This window comes from Crocodylus siamensis, chromosome 1 (assembly GCF_052110815.1).
Source record: "Crocodylus siamensis isolate JL-2025a chromosome 1, ASM5211081v1, whole genome shotgun sequence".
NCBI classification, from domain to species: Eukaryota; Metazoa; Chordata; order Crocodylia; family Crocodylidae; genus Crocodylus; species Crocodylus siamensis.
The window spans coordinates 224,636,320-224,662,181 of NC_143395.1; the positions used below are offsets into that span (position 1 = coordinate 224,636,320).

The following is a 25,862-nucleotide window of genomic DNA, read 5'->3' on the forward strand; positions in this document are numbered from 1 at the left end:
AATTTAAATGTATATGCAAGAGGTGTCAGAGGGTGGAGGTAGGAGCAAGTCAGAATGGAACCTAATGGAACAATAGTTGCAAGAATAAAATATGACTTTAGTTTTGAGTCTCACCAACAGGGAATGGGCAAAAAGAAAATATCCGTTTTCTTACATGCAGAAAACAGCTTGAACAATATGGACCCTAAGAGCTTGCAAGTCCTCCTAAGGGAAAATAATAACTCCCTTTGCCTACATGTGAAAAATGGGCCTACAGTAAAAGTAATTCTGTTTGTGCATCTGATAAGCATCAGGACCCACCAATCAAGAAAGAGCAGGAGTCAAATTTTAGCCAATTTACCTACTGTCTAAGCCTGAAAAGTAAATTTTGGTTTGTAAAGAAGAAGGTGGGGACAGAAGAGGAAGGATGTATTCTGAAAAGGAAATAACAAATGAGAAAGAGAAAGCAATCTTAGTCCCAAATCTTCTGCAGTCACTTCATTTGTGCTAGAATTATATACAACCATTAATGTTTATCAGAAAGCTTTACTAACAGCAATCCTGTTTTTTTCTGATAAAAAAAAAATTACAAATTCTCTGCTAAAAAGTTTCACCTTCTCTGATTTAAAAGCCCCCAAATCCACAATTAAAATGAAACACCACTAATATATATCTATATAGGCATCAGTGGAACACAATATATTACAGTATAACCTCATAAATCCAACATGCTTGGGACCAGACCAAGCACCTGCCGGAAATGTGAAAATTCCACTTTTTGAAACTGGAGCACCAGCCGGACCCGGAGCAGTAGCTGCTGCATCTGGAGCCAGGTGGTGGATGGCGGCAGCAGCCACTGCATGCAAACTTTCCCCTCTGCATCTCAAGGAGTGGTGGGGGAAGTTTAAAAAGTGCTGGACTTTTGAGAATTACGAATTTTTGATATCTGGATTTATGAGGTTATACTGTGTAGATATATTTACAATTTTAAAGCAGTTTGGAAGCCTACCAGTGCCTCAGCTACTATAACAAAATACATTCTGAATACCTATACATTTTGGTGTTTGATTTTGGGTTTTTTATCCTAGAAAATTAGAGTCTCTCCTCCCCCCTTTGCTCACCAGGACACAGGTCCAGGCCCCTCACTCCCAAGCCACATCCTCCCAGCTCTGCTGGTGCCCCTAACTCCCCACCTACAACCCCCTGGCCCTGCTGGTGACCCACACCCCCCACCCTCCAGCCCTGCTGGAGGAGGCCCCCAGCTGCCAGAGCTATGGAGCCAGGGACCTGGGTCCACAACCCCCTGGCCCCCACAGCAGTACCTGAGCCCTGTCTTCCACCTGTGGGAGGCAATGGCTGCTGCAGCCCGAGCAGGGAGTGGATCATGGAGCCTGGCTCCCCCTCCCCCACGAGTGGCATGGCTGGAGCACAGCCTGTGGAGAGGGTGGGTGCCCAGCAGGAGGGACCTGGCACAGCAGGGTAGAATGGTGCTGGGCATGGAAGCTCGGTGCTGCTGCTGGGAGCTCTGTGCTGTCATAACAAGGTGCCCCCTGCTCACCTGACAGCAGTGAGGTGTACATCTGTTGCCATCCCTGTTGCTGCCAGGCAAGCAGGGGGCACCTTGCCAGGGTGGCACATGGCATACAGTGGCAAGGAGCTTCCCCACCCAGCCCCACACTGACTGGCCCTTCTGGGTCCCGCCTGCTAGGCCATGGACACCCCAGGGGGAGCGCAGCAAGGCAGGGAGCCCAAGTCCTCAGCAGGCAGTTCACATCTGCCCCTGTCCTGTGCACAGATCAGGCGGGCACATGCCCCCTCTGCCCCCCAGGAGTGTACACAGTGGTGGGGAGCCAGCCCCCCTGCTACCCCACTAGAAGAGCCACCTGCAGCCCCATCCCACTCCTCTCCCAGGACCTACTGCCATGGATTCCAGCCCTGGACCCCAAGACCCACACAGCTGAGCAGCAGCCACAGGCCCAGACCTAGCACTGCCCAGCTCCCTTCCCCGCTCCCTATGGGGCCGCAATCCCCCCTCCCCCTGCCAGACTTACCTGTAGAAGCTGCTCTCCAGGCTGCCTGGCAGCCATGTGCATATACACAGCACCCCCTGCATCGCTGCCCTCCTCCTGCTCCCCCCAACCCCTTGCAAGCTGGCATTCTGCCAGCCTCTAGAGAGCTCTTTGTAAAAGTGAAAAATGTACATGTTTTTTCATTAAAATGAAAAATCCACATTTGTCTCAATTAAAGGGGAAAATCCATGCTTTTTCTGTTTTTCCATGGGAAACAGAAAACCCAGATCCCTGGTCATAAACAAGAGCTTCTCTTAATGTATTTAATTACAAATCAAACTGTTCACTCTTTCACTGACTTCCACTTATTTATAAAGTTTTGAAGAAGGCTTCAATGCCTTCTGATTTATATGACAGTTACTTGTTACTGGTTGGCACTCTCCCTTCTTGTAGAAAGTCTGTAAATTACTTTGTAATGGATGACTAAAGTGAAGTACTGAAGAAGATTCCAGCTTCTATTTTCTTTCCCCAAAATAAGCCAGTGAAATAGAATAAAACGTCAGGCATGAATTAAAATCTCAAGTGTGTGAAAGCAGAAGAACAGCCTGTGACTCTTGCCTTGCTGCTCTAATGGAACAGTTTCAGTCCTAGAAATTAAGGTTTCATTAGGAATGTTTGTAGATTCTATAAACTGTCAGGGCTGTGCCTCAAGACACAGCTCCAGGAAGCACATGATGAGATGCAATTAGCTATTGTCATCCTTATTTAAAACAAAAAACAAAAAAAAGCAAAGAAAAGCTGGAACTGAGCATAAATAGTACTTGCCTAAAACAATAGTTCCAAGACAGGTATACTGTGTGATTCATCCTAACTCTACAGTCTGCTCCCAGCCCACAGAATGCATAGGGGCATGGTGTGGCTGGTAGAGCAAAGTGGACTCACATGGATAGCTCCTTAATTTATCCTTCTCACGCTATCTAACATTTGATTGGTCTGAAGCGAGAGGCCAATACTTACTGGCTGTTCTGGTAAAAATACATAGTGAATAGGGCTGTGCAAAACAGCACCATTTCATTTTGACTTTTGTTTTGCCATTTTGAAGAGACAGTGTTTCATTTTGAGTTTCATTTCATTTTGAAGCACAGTTCCATTTCATTTTGTTGAAATTGTGTCTCTTTTTCAATGCTGTTTTTAAGTTTTGCCCATAGGCTATAATGGGGAATCATGAAACTGCCTATAACTTTGTCATGTCTTGCCTGATTCAAATGAAAACAGCAGGCATGGTAGCCCCTGCTGAGGCCACAAAGCCTGCCAAATTTCAAGAAGATAGGTGTAGGGGTTTCTGGGAAACAACATCTCAGGCTGCTGACAAGCAAAGCTCATGACATGGGTGACACTGTGTGTTAAGACACCCTCACTGGTGCTTGTGCCTCTGCACAACATGGTAGTGTGCCCCAGTGAGTACTCCTGCTCCCCTACAGCCTCAGTTCGGTCCACCACTTTAAATAACAGCAGGTAAGCAGCAAAGTAGCACTAGCATCTCAGGCAGTCAAATTGTCACAGAGCCTTTCTTTCCTTTCCTTCAGGAGCTGCTTCTCCAGCAGCTGCCAGAGACGTCTCCCTACCAGCCCGAGCCCTGGGGCCTAGATGTGCCCAGGGCCCTGCATCCTTCCGGTCAACTGACTGGGGACAGGTACCAGGAGTGTTGGTCTAATGATATGGCACTAGCAGACATGGTATGGTTCTTTGGGCCAATCTGATATCTTTTAGTAGACCAACTGAATATTTGGAGATTTATATCTTAGCAAGCTTTCAGGTTGAAAAACATTTTGTCAGGCTGAGGAAGCACCTGCAGTTGGTGTGTATGATCTTCCTGAATAGAAGGAATAGTAAAGAAGCCAGAGGCTAGTGGATGACATGCTAGCAGGGGACAATGGATCTCCCTCTTCCAGATCCCCCTGCCTCCACCCTTCTGCCTCCTTGACTCTCTTCACCAGCACCTCCATCCACTGACCCAGGCTTTGGCTGCTGTATACACTTCCCTTCACCCTCAGGTCGCAAATGGTGGCCAGCATGTGGACCACAAGGGATCAAACTGTTTCCTGATGCCCTCCTTCAGCTGCCTCACCAGTGCTTGCACATCTGGTGACAGTAACTTGGCCTAGCCAGGAACGCTGATCTCCTGGAGCTTCTCCATTTGGTTCTGAAGTTCCCTTATTACAGGGATCACCTGGCTAAGGAGGGCATTGCCAATGCTGGCCTCAATGAAGGGTTTGAGGACCACCAAGATCTGGGAGATGGTATCCCACTCAGCTCTGTTAAGGGGGTGCACTGATCCCAATCTCCCTGAGCAAGGCCATCTTACGGATGACCTTCTGTTGCTCCACCAGCCTCTCAAGCATCAGGTATGTGGAGTTCCTCTGAGTCTCTACATCCTGAATGATTTTGTGGTGCAGGATGTTCAGCTCTGCCTGTTTGTCTCACAGCATCTTGCCCCCTTGTTCCAGCAGAAGTAGCCTGGAACCTTCCTGCAAAGAAATGAGTTTGCTGGTGGTGTTGATGCCATCACTGGCAGCCCTGTTCCCCTCTAAGAAATCCCTGACAGTGAGGTGGAACTTGTGTGTCATACAGCAGATGCCAACAAAGTTGGCATCACAGATTGCCCCCATTGTCGGTGACCATAAACCTGCGGGTGAGCTCACCCTACCCAATGAGCCACCCCTACACCAAGCAGTTGTGGCCTGCCATGATCTCAGTTGCTGTGTGGGACTCATCCATCACCTCGGCTTGAAGGAGAGCCCACTGGTGGCCTGACTGGTTGCACCTGTGCCCTGTGAGGGAGAAGTAGGTATGATCTCCACCCTGGCTGCTTCAGATGTCTGAGGTGAAGTGTAAGCCCACCTGTGGACCTGCCTTGCACAGCTCCTTCCTCAAGTACTCCCTGCATGCCTCATACAAGGAGGATACCACTGTCCTCCTGCAGGTGGTGTGTGCAGGCACTTGGTATGATGGGGCCACAAGCACCATGAGCTGCCTGAACTCTGGCCACTCAACTAAGGAGAAGGGCTGGCCATCGACAGCAAGCATCTCCCCAGTGGTCTGGGTGATCTTGCTTGCCTTTGCAATGTGCCCTGCTTCCTGTCCACCTTTCCCCCACTGTTCCAGGGTGGCCTGCCTCTGCTTCGTGGGGACGGGGGCTTGGAAGCGAGAGGGGGACTTCCCTTTGGGCACACTCCCACTGGTGCCAGGCTGAGGAGAAGCAAAGGCAAGGCAGTGGTGCCTCTAGAGATGCATCAGCATCCCCATAGTGCTCATGTATTTTGTTCCCTTGCCCAGGATGGTTTTGGCTCAGCAGTGCAGGCAGATAGCATATGTGGAATCATCTGCCAACTCAGAATGATCCAAAACCACACTACCCACTCACTTCTAGGGCACAGATGCAGGTGCATGTGCCGATGCTGCCTTTTCCCTCTCCTCAGCAGGCAGAGGCACAACAACAGGAGGAGTGGACTCAGCTAAGACACTTGCCTCTGCAACCTCTACCTCAGCCTCCTATGAAGTGCCTTCTGGGGAAGGAGACCTAACTCTAGGGGAAACTTGAGGGGTGTGGAGCACAGACTCAGCTGATTCCCCTCTTCCCCCAGAATTTCCCTTGCTGTGGCACTCGGATCCAGATCCAGCTCTTCCCATGCTGAGCCTTCCAGTGCCAGAGGAAGTGACATGGGAGTAGAGGAGACTGTTGTGCTGGTGCTGCTGCTTGTTATCATGGTGGTGGGGGTGGGTGGGTTATGGCTGGTGCCATGGGGGTATATGGGTTATGGGTGGGGGGGTTAATTATGCCATAGGGATGGGTGGGTTCTGGCTGGTGCCACAGACTCAGGCAAAGGCAGTGGCACTGGCACTGCTCCCCTCTCCTTGCTGCCTGTAGAACTAATGGAAGCCCCATGCCTGCTTGTTGTAGGAAAGAGGCTGCGTCTCAGTTTGAGAAGGAGGGAACTTACAGGTCTTCCTCTCCCCTCTCTTCCACCCCTCCCTGAAGGCTTGCCAGCTGACTTTCCAGCACACTTCATGGTGTGCTTCATAATGTCTTTGCCTTGGTGTGCTGGGAAATCTGTGTGTTCTTCTGTAATGTAATCTGATTTATGTAATATATGTAAATAATTGTATATGTATGTGTATTTATGTAAAGTATGTATGTATTTATGTGATATATAAATTAAAAATATATACATGTGTGTATGTCTTCCTGTATAAATTCTATATTATATTATGCAATATGTGCTGTACACAGTAAATGGAATGCACACTATGAGAGAAAGCACAGATTTCTTTTCTGCGGGAAAATAATTCAAATAGACTAACAAAAACAAAAAGAGGATTTTTTCAGAGGAATACATTGAAAGGAATGGATGAATATAATAATAAAATAAAAAGGTATAGAAAGCAAAAGGTATTGATGAATCCTGCTGGCTAGGCTAGCAAGTAGGAAATGAATGATAGCCTTTGTTATCTGACGCTGCTGAAAGACAGCTCAGTAATTGACCCCAAAGCAGAAAGCAGCTCAGTTCAAACAATGCTGCTTTTAACGCTGTTTTTCTGTCCCTCCCCCAGAGCACTGGGATTGGAAGGGACCTCAGGGAAGGATCACAGTCACTGGCCAGTTACACAGTCAATAACAGAGCAGCCCTTTCCCCCTCCTTACTTTGTGTTTCCCTGCAGGCAAGCCCAGCTTCGAAACTCGTAACGCTTCAAAACTTTTGAAATGTTTCAACTGCCCTCATTCCATTTCAAGGCAGTTTTGAAGCTTTTCATTTCATTTCGATGTTGCTATTTCAAGCTTGAAAAGAGTCGAAATAGCCTCAAAATGAAACAGCTGGAAACATTTTTCACAGCCCTAATAGTGAATACAGCATAAGTTTTTATAATGTCCAAAAATCCTTTACAAGTAGATCCAGCCTTCCGCAAACCTGTCTGTAAGCTACTCACATTTATTCATTTAGATGTGAGAAGCCATAACATTCATCCTATAATTAGTTTGTGAGCCAATCACTTTAACTATTCCCAGTATTTGGTTAGTCACCTCAATCTCATAGTATTTATCCCTGATTGGATAGTAAAGTCTTTGAATAAAGGAATAGTGACTGACCAGTTATAATGCACAGTTGTCCAAAATTCTTAATGATGTACTCAATTTAACTGAATCCTTTGGGACTCACAAGCATTTTCTGATATACTTGTTTATGATCCAGAAACTTAAAATTAAGGGCAAATATGGTTCACAAACAACAGCACACTGAACTTGGCACTCTTATTCACAAACCAGTTTGTAGCCAACTGTCCTTTAGGATCAGGCAGACCAAGCAGTCAGGTTGGGGAAAAGTGAGTGCAGGACACGGCTGTACCAAACTCTTGCACTCTTCTACCTTAAGTTAGAAGAGAAGGACCTCATTTATGATTTTATTAGACATTTGAAGAGTTAGTCAGGTTCCAAAGCTGTTCAGGTAAAGCTGGAACAAGTTTAGTTGCCAAGCAGCACTAGTGTGAAATTCTGTGAGTTTTGCATGACTTTGATCCAAGATCAGGAAAAAGTTGGCAGTATTGGCCCCTTTCTCTCTCTCTCTGTCTCTCTCACTCTCTCGACTTGTAGATAATTCAAAACTCGAAATTCGGAAGGTACAAATTCCCAGCAAAAATCTGAAGCATTTCAGAACCTCCCTGAAGTTCAAGTTCCATATCTGTCCATAGGCTTTTATAATAATGATTTGCAGTGAGATACATGGCAAGCAGAAAGAGGAGCTATGGTATTAACAAAAGGAGCACATTTAGTTTGTGTATTAGCTGGAAAGAATTGGTTCCAAACTGATATTCTGTGCATGCATCTACACAAGCAATTAATTGGAGCAATAAAGTCTGGCACTGTTTGCACTGGAAAAAACTGCCTCACGCTGACAAGTCCCAGGATAGGGAGGGTCAACCCCAGGTGGTCGCAGACAGCAGCAGAGGGGCTGGTTGGAGCATCAGGGTGCTAAGTGAAGGGTTAACCAGCAGGCAGTCCCCACATTGTAGCACCCTCCTTACCCAGCCAGCCCCTGCCACAGTCTACATGTGCGTTTGAATGCACATAATGACTCCACTGTAGGATAGTACTTTCCCCAACAGTACTATCCAGTAATGGAGTTGATTAATTTTCAGCTCCCTGATATGGGTGTGATGCTTTACGGTGGAACTAATTAGTCAACTCTGCAGTAAAGTGCATATGTAGATGCACTCAGCATCATTCTTTTTCCCAACCAGCAGGTGTAAGCCATTTTGAATGTTAAGCTTTCCCTTCCAGTTAATTCCTGAAGCATGACTGAAAGCAGTTTGGAAGAAAAGGCATGTGTATGTCCCTGCATATAGAAAGTTGCTGGATGCTACTTGGGTCTAAATTACTAAGTTACAGGTAAGTCATTTACCCCTTACAGCTGAGCTTGCATTCCAGAAGGAGCTGTACAGTGGTAAAGGATTGGAATAGATGGTAAACATAGAAGGACTTGGCTACCCTCATGGGTCCCTGTTCCAGCTGGGATCACAGAAATGCCCAATTAAAGTCTTCTTTTATAACAGGCAGTTGGTGTTAGCTGGAATTGGTCAGTTAGATTAGCATGCTTGCCTGAAGTGCTGGGGAATTATTGGAAAGGAGGCCAAGAAGAGTGTTCTGGGGATTGATCTGCTTTTTTGTTTCCAGTGGTAACATATTAGATGAAACGGTGGTCATTTAAACTGACAAAGCTTAACCTTAGGCGCTGGCAACACTGCAGAGACAAATGGTTAATGACTTTTTGCATGCTGACAAATAATCTCAGTAGCACAAGATGCAAGTAAATGCATGAGTAGGAAAGGTGGATCCAATTTTCTAGTTAGCTACCTGGCAAAAAGAAAGGGAAGGAAGGGAAATCTGTATAGGCTGTATACGGGCTGTACCTGGAATGATGTTCTACCCAGCAGCTCTCATAGGAGTGGCACAAAACTTACTGCCCAAGTAAAGGAGAGCCCAGATACCTTGAAGTCAATTGTGGGCTTCTCCAGGGACTAGAAAGAGCCCAGGCATAACTAAGCAGACCTGGAAGCTGTCTAAAATATGACTATCCTAGGGATTTGGCTACTTGTTGCTCAGAATCTCCTCAGTATTGAAATGCTACATATCCAGGGCTTCTGCAGTAATCCCCAGTAGGCACCTTTCAGTCACAGGTCCTGCACCAAGGGGTCCTCTTCTATCCAGAACTAGGGATTTCAGGATTTTTTAAAAGATGTTTTGGCCTTTCATGAGATTCTTACCCATGAATTCATAATTGAAATGTTCAAATTCTACTTGGCTGCTTCATTTCAGTTTTAGACACTGGATCAGTAGAAGAGGCTCAGATGGATACACCAGTTAACCTACAGAACCTGAAAGAAACTTCAGTAGAACCCAAAACATCCAGAAAACAACCAGTTGTCTCAGTGCCCTGTGCAACGCATAGTCTTGCTGGGAGGGCACTCTCCTACAAATTTAGATGTCAGTTTGAACACTGGAGAGGAGAACATTGGACCCACTTTCAAGCTGAGTATTCAAAGGACTCCAGTAGACCCAGCAATTGAAGCTGCTGTGTGGAACAAAAAGCTGTGGCTAATGGGTGTGCTCAGAGCACACCTACAGTATCATATCTCTCTGGGAGACTTAAGATAAGGTGCCCAACTGAGGATCACACTGGGGTTCAGGTAAGAGAGAGAAATAGCAAGCTGCTCAGTCCTGCCAAGCTGACAGTGATTCTGGGTATAAGAAGTGGAACTTTGTGCTGCAAGAACCTTGCTAGCATAAACTTAGGTATCTGCAATAGACCAGGGTGACCAAGATATGGCCCATGGGCTGGATCCAGCCCATGGAGTCATGTCATCTGGCTTGGGGGGGCTCCTCGCAGGTCCAGAAATTTGGTAGCAAGATGAGTGGTGGCAGCATTAATTGCCACAGCCCCATGACCTGTGGCAATTAATGCTGCTGTTGCTTCTCCTGCCACAAAATTTGTGGACCCATAAAAAGCCCTCTGGGCTGGACCCTGAGTGTGGACCTGTGTCATCTGACTTGTGGGGCAGGAAGTTTAGTGATGGGAGGAGCCGCAGCTGCCACAGCTCCGAAGACCACAATAGTTAACACGGCTACTGCCAAATTCTAACCCCACAGGCTAGATAACTCGGCTTCATGGACCCATCCCACACCACTCATCCAGCCTGATGGAAAGGAACATTGTGAGGGTAAACGCCTTTCAAGAACTGCTCTGATTCTCTGGTAAGAAGACAACACAAGTACCTACAATGGTGACTTAGATGGATTTTTACAAATGTAAAATTTGTTTCTTACCAGTCTTAAATATGGTGCCTTTCAATCAGATTCCTACTATCTACCTCTTCTTGAAATTAAATCACAGTTACAGAAATTTCATCTTGTACGAGTCTTTCAGAACATGAAAATACCACTGCCAGTCTCTGGCCCACATTTTCTTTCTATAAAATTCATCTGGAAAGAAAATAACTAGAATTGACCTGACACCATAGTAATTGTGTAGAGTTACACAAAGAAATAGTCAATGAACAGGTAAAGTGTATTCCAATTATTTCTCCAGAGGTGATTGACTGATACCCATTATGATGGAAAGTAACGCAACTCAGAACTTGGATGTAAATGAGTAGACCACCGCACTAGGAATCAAGACTGATTGCTATGAATCCTCCCAAAAAATCTGTTCCTCTGTAAACATCTTTCAGCCACAGAACCCTTAAAAGACTCCCATTTCTTGGTTACTATGAACATCTTGGGTGGATAAAAAAATATATTACAACTAAGCTATTTACATCCTGTGGTGACTTACAGTGGCTTATGCTTCTCTGAACTGAAAATGCTTCCCCACCACATAGCCCTTCTTGAGATACTTCAGCTTGTTCACAGAATGAGGTTTCTTCTTTTTAATTCTCACTTCTCACCTTTTTTTAATGTTTAGGAAATGTGAAAAAAATGTGAAGGCTGAAATGAAAAGCCAAGAGTATCGGTTTGAGTGTTTTGACATTAACGTGGGTGGGAAAGCTTCACCAACTGAGAACAAAATGAGAAGCAGAGCTATCCTGCATGAAACCTTGGGAAAACTCCATTTGAAATAGTTACATTACTTTTGAAATTAAACATTCAAGAGAAGTGTTTGAAACAGAGAAACCCAATTGCATCTTGGCAAATGACAAGAAGAAAGGTGACAGTTCCTATGTAAAGGAAAATTCACTCTGTTTCAGTACCTGATTACTGAAAGTGCTTAAGCAAAGCCAAGACCATCCCTTTCTGGGTCTGTGGGAATAGGGGTAGGGAATAACAAAAAATGAAGTCACACACAGAAAAAAGTCCAGTATAGGTTCCTCTGGCAAAGCTCATTGGGTTTTGTCTCATGCTAACCTGTGGAAGGGTGAGATTTGAATGGAAAAGGATCAGTTCACATCTGTGTGGAAGGCCTGACCAATTGGCACAGCAACTTTGTTTTTTCTGTACTGCTCACATGACTTCCATGGGGCTGGCTAACAATGCAGCTCAGTTAGATAACTACTGCTATTGGAAGTAATGGAAAGAGAGGTAGCTCAGGATGTATTTTTCCAGGGTAATCTCTGCAGTAGTGTGTGGTGCAAAGGGGAGAGACGGGTGGGGAAGGGACAAGAGAAAAGGAAGGGTTTGTGCTATCTACCGGTTCCTGAATTAAATAGAAAATCACTTACTCGAGATATTGCATGTAGGGGGAAATGCAGCTATAGTAAAAGCAGAATGCAATATTAAAGGAATTCCTTGCTACTTCCTTTAATATTGTAGCCACCAGCATGCTGGGTCCTGTTGGAATGTGGAAGGCATCATACCAGCCTCCATGGAGTTTGCAGTGGGCCTAATTCTGCGGTTATTTATGCATGGATAATTTTTGGTTCACATGTATCATACATTCAAGTCTTTCATGTACATAGCTGTGTGCAAAATGAGACTAAGTAACAGGCTCCTATACATGTGCAGGAAGCCTGCTGTGACATGCTGCAATTCCAGTGCATTGGAGTAGACTCAATTAATCAAGTCTGCTGGAGGGTGGAAATGAATGTGCTCCAGCAGCCTCCAGCATCACATGTATCAGCATCCCCCTCATTTGACAAGCTTTAGTTCAAAGCACCCCACAGCCATTTTTCACTATGGGGACACTGATGCATGCAATGCCCTGGGTGCTTTTAATTAGCATGGCTCTCAGAGCTGCGCTAATTAAAGTGCCCTCCCATGCCTTCTGGAGCAAGTGCATAAATGCCCATAGGTTCCTAACATCTGGAGATGGTGGGCCCAATTCTGTATGTGGTGAATCCAGTCAGTGGCACTCTCCTGAAGTAAAACTGAGGATGCTCAAGAACTGGCTTATTGCCTTCTTACTATCTACCTTATTGACTTGTACCTGCCTATGAAATGTCTGGCTAGTGTTCACTGTTAGACAGAAGCTACAGGACTGAGTCACAGTAATACAGAAGCCAGAGACAGGAAAGACATATGCTTATCCAGTCCTGTGCCAAGCCCATTTCCCATGGTATAATGTGGCAATGAAGTCAGAGGGAAGCTGCCAAGTTAGTCATTGCACTTTAGAACACATTTATGAGAGAAGGGAATACTTATGCCTTTTGGCTGGTGCAAAAACTTGGACTGTGGGACACAAAGACAGGCTCATCCTAGACCAAAACTGGGTGCCCTTGAATGAAGCCCTAGAACTCACTATGCATAGGAGGGACTGGAAATGAAGTATCCTCCATTGGTAGTGGCCCCATGGCTCTGGGATTTGCTTCTGCTGAAGAAACATTGACGGACAAGCCTGGGCACATCTAGAGTATTGTGGTCTAGCTTTTGCCTCAAGCTTTTTCAAATGATTGAAGTCTGAAACCTTGGGCTTTTAGTGGCACTGAAATATTGTAAAAGCAGGGCAGTAGCTGTCCAGCCAGGGCCTTCTCAGTCATCAAGCTACAGGGTAGGATGGTGTATTTTTTTTCTTTGGATTGATTATGTCCCACTTTAAACCATATAAATGGCACCCAAAAGCTGGAGCAATGGAGGCTTAGTAAGTGTGTTTTATAACCTTCATCTGCCACATGCGTGCTCTTCTCAAACAAAATTGTTATTGTTCAGTTAATCTGTCCAGTACAGGACTATGCTAGCTCTTCAAGTATCAGCAGAACATGTAAAAATAAAAATGAAAAGAACTATTTCAGCTAATGGTGAGAACTATTTTCTGTTTGGGATTCTTGTCCTAAAATTCTGTAAATAATTATAATATTAAGAAACTCCTCTAAACTTAGGTGTAAGCAACTACTTTTAGAACATATTATTCCTAATTGTTTTAACTGTAGTCCACTAAGAGAACTGTGGTATCCCACAGAGTTATGATTGTAATGCTCTGAACAGCGATGTTTATGGAAATGACATGTAAAAATAACTAAGAGCTAGAGAATGAGACCCTGTATTAATTAATAGAAAAGACTGACTCAGTCATGCAAGGTGCCAAGCAGTCTGGCCCTGATCCAACAAAGAACTTAAGCATATGCATTTTGCTTACAACACACAAGTAGCACTCAACAAGACAACCCATGCTTAAAGTTTAAGAAGTGCTTTGCTTGGCAGAAGTCAGAGCACTCAATACCTTTCAGCATTCAGCTGACTATGAGTATTTACAAACTAAGCACTCTTGCACTACTCAAAAAATACTTGGAAGATGGCATGCCTATTACTTTTCGACATGTTATATAGAAGCTATATATATCAATTTATCAAGCCATACCAAGCACTGCCATTCATAGTAACCTTGCATACATCTTTTAATTTTAATGGAACAAAAAGGTATATGTACAGATTAAAACAATGCCAACTTAAGTTAGGTTTTAGTGCCTTAGATGTTACCATAAAAAAGATAGATTGTAGCCTAAAGAGACACATTTCTTCAAAGCCTACCTACTATTGTAGGCTTAATTGGTTTTAAGTGGCAAAACATGGAAGAAACATTCTAAATAAGGCTCATGCTAGGACAATTTCAAATATTTCAATTGCCATTCTCTTGAAAAAGGTTAATTGAAGATCTCCCCAATACTCCTGGTGGCTATGCTACTGTGAACTCACCAACATTAAATCTGCTCTACTCACTTCATCTGTGGAGACTTATTGCAAAATAAACTTTTTCTTTAGGTCTCCTTAGTAAAAAGAAGAATGAGCCTGAGGCTAAAACAGAAGTCTGTGAATCAGGAGATCAGGATTTTATTTCATCCTCTGCTACTGACTTGATATGCAATTTTTGAACAAATTGTTCGCCATCTGCTCAGAGGTTTCCCCAGCCCATGAAAAAGAGGCATGATGCCAACTTTGTACATGTTCCTCAAGCGCCTTCATTACAAAGTAATTAACTTTAAACATCATAAGTAAATATATGCTGTGCTCACTTCTAAATAATGATGTTTATCCCACACCTTATTTTGACATTCAGGTGAAGTCTATAATCCAGAAGTGTAGCTTGCATCTATAATAGCAAGGCACAATATAATAGTAATATTTAACTTTGTTTCTTCTCACAGGCATATTCAAGCTACTGTAACAATTCCAACAGAATGATGTTTTTGTGTAGAAAATTACAAAGACTAAAGACCCTGAAAAAACTGCTTTAGCTTTATGGTGATGCTTTTCTATGGGAGAAAAACACCTGAGGTGCTTACTGAAATGATCCAGTATTTCACCCTTGGATATAAAATAAATCTAGTAATGATCAAATGAAATTTTAAAAAGAGAACAGAACCAGGAGTCAAAGCAAACATACGCACTGTGACCATACCTTCATGCTGCAGGTTTAAGCACTTCCAAACCCTGCTTAAAAGAAAGACAAGCAGGACACGAGAATGCATGGGTTTTTTTCCTGTAGTTTCCAATCTCACAATTTAAACAAATGAAAGACTCCGTTGTAAAATGGGGTGTCTGTGATTCGTTTTTTCTGATTCTGCTAGAAATACAGTAGGTAAAAACTTAAGATCTGTAATCATTGGTCTCTGCAGTTGTTAACCACAAACCAGGAAATGTCATACAAGACTTTTCTCTTGTTGAAGAAAAGGTATGTAATAAAAGCCTACAAAAATATTCATGAGAAAGCAATCCTAGATTGATTGTTACAATGATATAGAAGCTGTAAAAGTAGTTTGCAGCTTTGTGACTGATCTAACTTACTGCACAGGCAAATCAGGCCTCCAAATAGTGTAATTTATTGAATTTTAATTCATAATTGATGGTGGGCACTGAGAATCAATGTTCAAAATGTGTCTTTAAAAATGCTAGGCTGTCAGTAACGCTTAATGGAACAGCTAACTGGTAAATAAAGATGTGAATGAAAGGCGTCTGAAACCAACATGGCATGGCAGCTTCAGTTTGGTAGTTTTCATTTGATTCATGAATTCTTCAGAGCTGGTAAAGACTAATGGGTAAATTTGTCCATCTGTCGTGTCAAACCAAGATTGTGCTGTAAAGTATATTTCCAAGTACTCTGTTTTGTCCAAATTCAGCTTCATCAAGTCCAGTCCTTTTTTTCTTTTTCTTTTAAGACACAGCCTAGAAAATTTACTTAATGGAGCTGTTTAAATGACTGCAATAAAGACAACAGGATGTCCCAAAAAATAACATTGATGAACTAACTTGAATTACGATGAGGATGGTTTTATAGTCAGGATTTAAATGACCAAAGTTCATTTTAGGTACCTGCTTTATTTTTTTCAAGCAATTCCCTCATTAAAATGTAGGCAATTGGAACTGCATTAGCAGGCTTAACATTAAAAAATATTGTTTAAAATGGGGAAAACATGTCTAAGAAACTGAAAACAAAATGAGGAACAAAGTACATAACCTGAACCTAACTTTTCAAGACTATTATTATTATTATCATTATTATTATTATTTGAATGTCACATTCAGATTGAGTCAGGGTGATGGCAAACATTTTGTTGCTGAGTTTGGTCTTAAATCATGATCTGGGGAAGACCTGTCCAGTGTGTTATTGGCTCTGAGGGTATTTAATCCCTGAACCCCTATTCTGGATTAATGAGCACTATATTAATAGCATCTTTTGACAGATTTTTGAGAATTGTCTGTCTCATGAGCTAGTGAAAGTTGTATAGTTGTCATGCCACTTAGTTGGTGTTGAGCTAAGGACTGAAGGAGTGAATGAGAGTATCTGAATATTTCAAACTCAAAGAGTTCTCATTAATAGCCATTGATCTGTCTCAAAGTGGTACATGAAGTTGCTTACTTAGTAGCTGTATTTCAAGGAAGATACAGAGACAGTGATATAAACACATTTTGAACCACTCCTCACAGTGAAATTCATCAAAGATCAGCAGTTGTTGGGGAGCACAAAACCTCATGGTTAAAGTAATCCTGAAGCAGACTAATTCGGACATCAATGCCTCAGTATTGCCATCCCCACTGTGCCAAAAAACTTAAGACAAACTCTTTAAAAATCGAGAGTTTGACACATAAATCATGAGATGCTATTTTTGAAGTGTGGGGGGGGGCACTATTTGTGAAGGTGTGGGGGGCTGTGGGTATATGTGGGGTTTGGAGCCTGAGGAGGGGGGTCCCCACAGACCCTGGTAGGATGCAGGGTATTGTGGGTCAGGAGTGAGAAGGGCTGGGTGAGCCATGGCTTGGGAGTGAGGAGCAGACAGAGAGAGACAGCTACACAGAGACACTGACAGATGCACAGACAGGACCCAGCTGGTAAGTGGAGAGAAATGCGCTGAGAAGAAAGGGAAGAGATGGGAGGGGGGGAGATGGAGACTCCTACAGTGAGGGAGGGAGTGGGGCAGAAGCAGGGGTTGAACTGAATGGGGCCCTGGGGCTGGGATGGGTTGTCTGGAGATGCAGGGGCAGGGATGTGGCTCCCTGCAGCAGCACACATCCCCAAGGGAAGCATGGGGGCATGTGCCCTGCATGGGGCAGGGGCCGGCTGCCCACTGTAGACTGGGGATCTGTGCCCTGCTGCCTTGCCCCAGGAGCTCAGCTGCATGCCTTGTGTCCCCTGCCCACCCAGTGGGTAGCAATGGCCTCATGTGGCTGAACTCCCGGGGCCCCACTCCCTCCCTCACCACAGGGGCCTCAATTGTCCCCTCTCCCCCACCCCTTTTCTCGCCCCCACCCCCCCCACCACTTTTCTTCCATTTACTAGCTGGGACAATCCAGAGATCTGAGGACTGAATCAGGAGATGGGGAGTCTGAGTTATTTTGATTTTGAGGAAGCCAGACAAGCACCACGTTGAGCTCGTTTGAGCCCAATAAACTCCTGCCCATAGCAGGGGGCTGGACTTGATGATCTTACAGGCCCCTTCCGGTCCTTTGATTCTATGATTCTAGTCTGCTGTGCAGTAGAGCGTCACATGTAGATGTGCCCCATGTGATACTGAAGACCACTCCAGCCCCTGAAAATAGAAAATATTGACAAAAAAAGTCTTGATTTAGGTCTTTTTCCTTAAAAACACACCCATTAAGCAGACCTTTCAGAGCCTCCATGTGCTAAATCTAAACTGACCAGAACAAAAGAAGCAGCAATGTGATTTGAAGTCACTAGCTGCAATAGAAATAAATTTGCCTTCAGTAACTAAAATACACAAAGGAACCAAGGATGGCATGATACTTTAATACCACATCGTTTAAAACCTTGTTCTTCTGTATCCTTTTCTTCCAGGTTGTTTATGCTTCACTTCATCTGACTTCGACTGTAAGCTCTTCAGGAGGGAGCTCTGTCTTCCATTTTCTGTTCAAACCCTGTTGTGTGGCATAAATACGTAATACTGTTGCATGTTGGAGCCTAGAGAGTTGCCTTAGTCCTGCATTTTCCTAACTCTTCAACTTGTAAGTACTTAATTATAGCCTGGTTTAGCTGTCCTTGTTGGCATCTGCGAAAAGGGTCATAACCTCAAGTGGAGAATATAGCTCTAACCAGAGCTAATAAAACAGGATCTTTTGAGAAAGTCATGCTATATATCCTGGTTACCAAATCCCCCCACTTCCCCTGACACACACAAAACACAGCAGCAAATTGTATACAAAGAATGTATACAAACTTTCCAGGAGACGCATTATATTTTTTTCTTGTGCTGTGTATTATAAGAGTGGGTCTCTGAGCTTGCAGAGTTGATGTGAGTTGCACTGAATAATCAGTCTTGTGGGTTTGCATCAGCTTTAGCTTCTGTGGTTAATTGTTTACAGCTTTTCTCTCGTGCCTCAAACCATGTATTAGTGATTTACAAACATCAAAACTGAATAAGTCATGTTTTATGCAGGTGTTAGTATAATTTAAATCAGCACTAAGTAATTTTAAAAAGACAGGGTTATCTTTTTTAAAATAAAGCATTGAGGGAGTCCAAAAGTATTATAGATATAGAACAGAAATATCCACTGAGCAGCTGGAAGTCACTATAAAGCATAGAACTAAATTTAGTCCTGACAAAGCAGTCATGACCCTCAAAGGCAGTTCAAAACTTTATTTCAAGGTAGACTTTGAAAGAAGGTCTGTCACTTGGCAAAACAGTCTATGAGCTATTGAGTATTTTTGTTCTAAATTTTGTCTTAAAAATGCACATAGCCTCTACATCAGTTCTGGCAAGAAATATTCTGGATGTTTGAAAGGCTTTCTTTCACCTAAAGATAAATATGAGCTGGAGTTCACATTTGAGGCAAACATTCTCTCTCCACAGATGCCAATACCACTTATTTCCCTGCTGCGTCAACCACTGTAACCCTAGTTCATGGCAAGTAATGCCCTCAGGCATGAGGAGAAAATGTAGGGTTTGTGATCTGGTTTTGTTTTATTCTGTTCAGAGGTTGCCAAAAATGAGACAATGCAATAGAAATAATGCTGCCTTTTGTGATATGGAAGCTTAGCAGCTGTCTCGTGTCCGAGGCTCACAGATGGTACACAGGTTATCAGATGGTAGTGGCTTTCAGGCTGCATCAGACTGTGAACCAGCAGTCTCTCTTAGTGAGTGGGTAATGGTGTCTTTCCTTTCTGTTTTATGAACAGGGCAGTCTCACTAAAGAATCTACTTAGATCAGGAGCAGGTAAAATACAACCTGCAGGCCGAATCTGGCCCACCAGGTACTTTGATCTGGCCAGAGGCACCCACCAACAAATTGTGACCTGCCCAGCCCTTCCACCCACAAGGATGGGAGCAATGCACTCTGCGTATGCGCACCTCCCCCCCAACATACCCTATTGCCCCTTGCTCCTACTCTTGTAGGCAGAAGGGCCTGGCCTAGCCAGCACACAATTTCTGGGCAGAGCTGCTACTGTGATTGCTGCAGCCACTGGGGGGCTTGGTCAGCCTCCCTGGCATCCCGCTGGCTCCAGGCAGCTGGTAGGGAAGTGGTGGGGGCAGGGGCAGGGGTGGTGAGGAGCTGCAGCTGGGTGGGAGCATGGAGCTGGCAACAGCATTGATCTCATGCCCAAGGGGGCAGTGGCAGCAGCAGCATGGAGCTTGGGTGGGTAGAGTGTGCATGTGATGGAGGGTGGGGAGGTGTGGGCCAGGCTTACTCAGGCTATGGCAGTAGCAGGCAGGGGTGCTCAGGGTGCCTATGCCTGGTACAGGTGCTGGTGCCCAGTGGTGCCTGGTTCTGGCCAGCACTCCACATGGAGGTGAGGAGTGCAGCCTGGCAAAGCCGCTTCTATTGCCAGGGTTCTCCGCCATTCACATGCAGCCGCCAGCACTCACACAACACTGGAGGGAAGCTCCATGTGCTGGAGCTGACTACCTTCCCCACTCCCTGCTGCGCAAGGAAGGAAGGGCCAGGGCTCCCCTCCACTTCCAGCAGAGTCCCTGGACCTGCATGGCAGGGGGCAGGGAAGGCAGCCGGCTCTGGTGCATGGAGCTTCCCTCCAGTGGTGTGCAAGTGCAGGAGCTGCACATGCACGGTGGAGAGCCCTGGTGATAGAGGTGATCCAGCTGAGCTGCACTCCGCACTGCAATGTGAAGCACTGGCTGGAGCTGTGCACTGCCAGGTGGCAGCACCTGTGCCAGGCACAAGCACCCTGAGCGCCTTCACCTGCTGCTGCTGCCACCTGCAGGGGCTGTGCATCATGGGAAGAGTCTGGAGGGGGTCCCCACAAAAACCACCCTTCCTCACACCCCACAAATACCACACACCCACACCCTGCCCCCACAGCCCTCCCACATATACACCTCCCAACGTAACCCTATTGCCCCCACACGCACACAGCCACACCTCCTCACAGTTCCCCCACCCCACCACACACACACACACACACACACATACACACACACACACACACCACCCCACATGCACACATCCCCACAGAGCCATTATGCAATCACCCCTATATACACTATGGAAACCCAAATCATGACAAAAATATTTTTTGTAATAAAATACGTTATAGTAGGCATTTGACTTTTAGTATGTGATTTGGTTTTTTTCTGGGTCTAAGATGGCAAGCCCGCCCCCCCCCCCCCCAAAGGAGTGTTTCTAGGGAAAGGCAAAGGGAGGGACTTCCTGTGGTAAAGTTCAGTGGTTAGGGGTGGGACTTCCAGTCCCAAGATGGCAACCAGGGGCAGGGCAACTGTAAAGGAGAGGGACTACCCATGCAGGCCTTGAAAGTTCACCAAAACCTCATTAAGCGGCCCTCCAGCTGAAACAGTTACCCACCTCTGACTTAGAGTGTATTTACATGTTACCTTTCCCATGTGTTAATGGCTCTTAAGATGGGAGTGTCTGCATATTAAGCCAGGAAAAGACAAGCTAATTTCCCTCTGAAAGTCTCATAGATAATGCTTTACTGGCAAGGATGATCTCTAGCTTGTCTTGGGAAGCTCATGTTGTAGTCACATTAGAGTGCTCCAATGGGCCAATGCAAATTGGGAGTGGCCCTCCAGCATCCCAGGAGTCATCACTCCCATGTCCCCCCATGTGGACTCACAATTCTCCTGCTCTGGAGTGACAGCAGGGAGAGCCAGCAGCTGAGGGAGTCCTAAAGTTAAGCATTTGCCCCCTTCACATCTGTGCTCAGAGGCATGTGCCTTCCCCTCCTCTGTTCCCATTCCAGCACTACCCCTGCCTCCAGCACCCCCCACCCCAAGCCAATGTCATTTAGATCACAACGGTCCCCAGCCAAATCCCACCAAAGTCACAGAGAATCATCCATTTAATTTAAAGAGTTTTGGCTCAAGCAGAGCGCAGCATCTCAGCTTGGAGTGAAATGCCTGCTGGGGAGTCCTGGAGAGTCTTCCAGTAGCACAACAAGGATAATGCAGGTTGGGTATGCTTGGCATTGTGACAACCGTAAGTAAATAAACTGTTTCTAGAAACCATGTTTTAAAATTAAATTTAACCCCTATCTATCTTTCTGTGGTAAAATCTTGCTTGCACAAACAATGCTTGCTTGTGCCCATCAAACTATTTTAACAGGTAGGGTTACTGAAGTAAAGGGAATAAATAATTAATGCATTTTGAGAAGTCAAGTCCTTTCTCTTGGCAGCCAGTGTCTCTTATTCTATCCAAAATCTAACTGACCCCAGCCTAAACTAAGTTTCATGGAAATGTCTCAGGACAGACCTTTCTACCATGTTTTTGAATGCGATACAGACCTGACATTAGTTGCTTTAAACTTGTCCAAATGCACATGTCTGGTGTATGTCTGTTTCATCAGTTTTATTTTCCAGTGTCTAGACTGGCATCTTCTACCAACTTAGATCAAGAAGTTAGCACGATTCTCACTGAATGTAAGTTACATTCCTGCAGTATACTTAGGTTTGTATTAAATATTCTTATTTGCAATGGAATCCTGTCATTTGTGTGACTTTTATATTACGTACAAGGATCTCGCCCCTTTGGGAGAATGCAACTACAACATAAAGCATAAATCTGTGTCCCTGAATCTGTTAAGGTAATATTTTGAGCTGCTCTCTTGCTACTGCTGCTAAAGCAAGTGCTGGAACTTTTCCTAGAAGTGTCATATATTTTTTCCTGTATAATCACGGAGTTTATTTAGGGTTATTCTGATCATTTCAAGTATCAGCATATTTTTTTCCATTTTAATTAATGCAGGAGATGTAACATTCTCAGATATGTTACACTTCAAAGTACTTGAAATAACTATTGTAGGCAGTTTCTTAGAAGTTGGGATCTGACTTTGTCTTTTATTAGGTGAGTCACGACTCAAGTAATGCTGTAATCCATACAATCTCTCCTCACCAGATGCCGCACTAATGATTATAATGAGTAGAAAAAATAAAATACTTCCACTTTGAAATCTGTCTGTACAAAGCCAGGTCTTCCAGGTCCATGCAAAGCCAGGAAATCCAACCTATCTGTTGGACAGCACACACAAGTATAAATCGGGATAAAAGAGCTAACTGGGAATCCATGGATACAAGGAAACACACACTGTATAAAGCTGCTTCACCACCCCTTCTGTAGGAGGCACATTGAGGGAGGAAGGTGAGCTCTACCTACACCTGATTTTTAACACAAGAGATCTGCCAGAAACCTTACATCAGTTGCCTGAGTTAGAGCAGCCCTTCAACTGCTTTAACTCTTCCCAGAGCTAATACAAACCTGCCTTCAGGATTCGCAAATGCTAACTGGCTTCACTTATTACCTCCTCTGTAGATTTGTCTATTTTCATCCTTTTTCTTAGGATTACTTAATGTCAAGTAGTATGACTGACATGCAGAAACAATTTGAAGAAATTAACTTTTTAGCAAGAGTTATATATAACAGAAAGTAGTAATAGTAATCTCCCTATTCCACAATCAAGGCCATCAAGAACGAAAGAGCCAAGTTTTCCGATCCAAAAATACACAGAAAATCTCAAGTGCTGCAAGTTGTAAAGTGCTCCTGAAAGTGCTTCCTGAGTTTTCAGAATAGTCTTTTCACACTTATTTCTATAGAAGAAATAGTGGAAATAAGGTTTTTCTCCAAAAGTCTTTTCCAAATTCCTGGTATTCCTTAATATTTTTTCTTTATAGAAAGGTGGTGTCAAGGTTGTGACCTGCTTGTTGGCCAGAAATCTCTCTCATGGCTGAAAATGTTCTTTCTAAATTGGAGTTAGAGAGGGAATGCCAGTAGCATAACTAGGGCTGAGCAATCAAAGCACCAGCACCAGGTGTTGACATAGTTAGGGGATGTCAATATGGCCCCTTCCCACCAAAAGTCTTTCCATAGCCCTACACAACCTAGCCATAGGGAGCCAGATACTATGCCCAGCAGTATATCTACTGTGAATGGAGAAGGAATTATGTCCCTTCTCTCTGGGGAGCTTTACTATCAGTGGCTCAGCCCTGCCCTCAGAGGCAGGGAAGAACAGGGCACCAGGAGCAGCCTCTGGGGAGCCTGTACCACTGCCTGTCCCTCAGTGGCAGCAGCCCAGCCCATGCTGGTAAAGGAGCAGCTGTAGCAGCTGTTGTGCAGAGAAAACAATGAAAAAGGAGGAGAACAGTAGCCTCTAGCACACATATATAAGATCCACTTCCTTTTTCCTCTGTTTTACTGGCTGATCCAAAGGGATACAGCGGTGCGACAGTACCTCTCTTTCTGACCAGGTAGCAGGAGCAGCAGCCAGGAAATTTTAAGTCTCTTAAGAAGGTAAGAGTTCTCTGCTGATGCCACAAGCATTCTGGCACAAATATCAATACTTCTGCACCCAACTTAGTACTTGGGTCCATGGATAAAGCCACTATAAAATCGCATACATTGAGCCTCAATGAGCAGATGGGAAAGTGAGAATCAGTGTGTTGTGTTGTTTGCCTAAGGTAGCACAGTGGATCTGATCTTCATTTTTCTCAGCAGTTTTATAGCAGTGGAATCAGTTTGTTTTAGGATCATAAGAAAGTAGGAGTGAAAGGGACCTAAATATGGGGTCATCTAGTCCAGTCCCCTACTCAAGGCAGGATAATCCTCAAGTAAATCATCACAACCAAGTGCTTGTCCAGCCTGCCCTTGAAAATGTCCAGGGATGAAGATTCCACAATGTCTCTAGGTAGCCTGTTTCAGTGCTTGACTGTCGTCATAGCGAGCTCTTCTTAATCTCCAACCAAAATTTACTCTGCTTCAGCTGTGGGTCCGTTGCTCCTAGTTCTGTCCCCTACAGCCACAGAGAAAAGTCCATCTCCATCCTTTTTATATTATAATCACCCTTCAGGTCCTTAAAGACTGCTTTCAAATCCTCCCCTCAGTATTTTCTTCTCCAGACTAAATAATGCTAGCCCTTTCAGCCCTGAACTATTAGGATACAGTGGGAATAACAGTCTTTTTGACAACCATCTTCAGCAGTCTTCCTGAGCTGTTACTTTTGATTTACACGTCAATGTACAATCCGGCCTAGCAATTCACTGTGGAAACAAGAATAACATTTAGGAGACCCAAGTTGTAGAACCATGCTTGAACTCTTAAATGCTTCCATTCATTTAAATAGAAGCAGTCAGACAATGCATGTGCTCTTGAAAATCCTAGCCATAGCTGTTTTCGGAATATTGCACAGTGGTAAACAGGTTCACAGCCATGTATTTTTACATAGCACTCTTTTCTGAGTAATGTCTACAGATTTTTTATCTGTTCAGCACAATGGCATTAACCCAAAGATGATCTAGCTTGCCATAACTGCCCTCTGTAAGAGTTATGTATCACAAGACAGCCTTTTTACAGAAAGCTAGAGTTCCTTCATCTTAATGTCATTATTTTTACATCTGATTTCTAGTTGTTACTTGCACAGTCAAGCAGGTAGCCTGCTGTCTACCAAGTCTAGTCCTTCATCTGAACTAAAACTGTCCCTCTATTTCCCAGTAAAGAATAAAATTGTTGTCATTTTTGGCAACCCCTGTCAGTTAGTGTCTGAAGCCTAGTGATCAGTGTAATATTTTGGGTGGGGTCGAATTTGGCAAGACCTTATCATCTTGACCCTTCTTATTATTTTCCATCTCCTTGTGCATAACCTCCTAATAATACTGCCTTCACATCAGTGTTTGCACAAATAGTAATTAGGATTATGGAAGCAAATTAGAAAGTGAATTTGAGAATTTGCAAAGGAGACAAAATATTTGTACTGTTTCAGGACACCTCTCCTGCTTCAGCAAGATAATGCATGGCAATGCTTTCAACCAGTGTTAAAAAACAAGTACTACCTCGATCACACCAAACGGCTGATTAACCCTTCAATTAGTGTTACACAAGTTACAAAAAACAGCTATAAAAAAGGAATCATTTCATCCTGTGGACACAGCAGTGGAATGTCAATTAAGTGTTGGGCTCCTAATTAATTGCATTAAGGTCTGTCAAATCACTTTGCACAGGAAGTAACTGTACACTTTGCTGTGCTTATATATTAGCTATGCTTCTGTCTCAGAGAGACCTCAGAGAAATGACTTGTGGAGCATTGTGACCCAAGAACTAATTAGCCACTATAAATAAACTATTATTACACTTGCCTAATATGTAAAGAACTGGAAGCGTATAACTTGGCAGCTGTGAATTCCTATTCACTTGGCTGTGCAAATCCTAATTTTTAACTGTGTTGCTCCCTCTACATTAGCTCCTGCAGCAGAGTCACAGTGCCACCTAGAGACTGTACTAAGAAGTTGAACCGATTTTGACTCTCATACAAAACATAAAAGCTTCAAGGTGATGTGGGTCCTTTTCTATATTGTGAAGTGTCTTTGACTTCAGAATAGAGACATTCATCAAGTGAATGGCATTTTTAATTTTCCATGCTTGGATACTGGCCCTTCACCATTTTCAACTGGTTTTTAAGTGATAAAAAAGGAAGTAGTGCAAGGACA

At 44.1% G+C, this 25,862-nt stretch overlaps 1 protein-coding gene across 2 annotated transcripts in view; it reads right to left on the minus strand.

Moving 5' to 3' along the window:
* LOC149874210 (uncharacterized) overlaps positions 1-14,973 on the minus strand; it is a 26,605-nt gene extending 11,632 nt beyond the window's left edge. The window contains exon 1 of one of the 2 annotated variants that reach the window (XM_090031604.1): positions 14,867-14,973. In XM_090031604.1, coding sequence (XP_089887730.1) covers positions 14,867-14,936 — 70 coding nt within the window. In that variant the 5' untranslated portion in view covers positions 14,937-14,973. The remainder of the gene's footprint in view (positions 1-14,866) is intronic. The other variant, XM_090031605.1, reaches the window with a different exon arrangement.
* Positions 14,974-25,862: the final 10,889 nt, after the last annotated feature.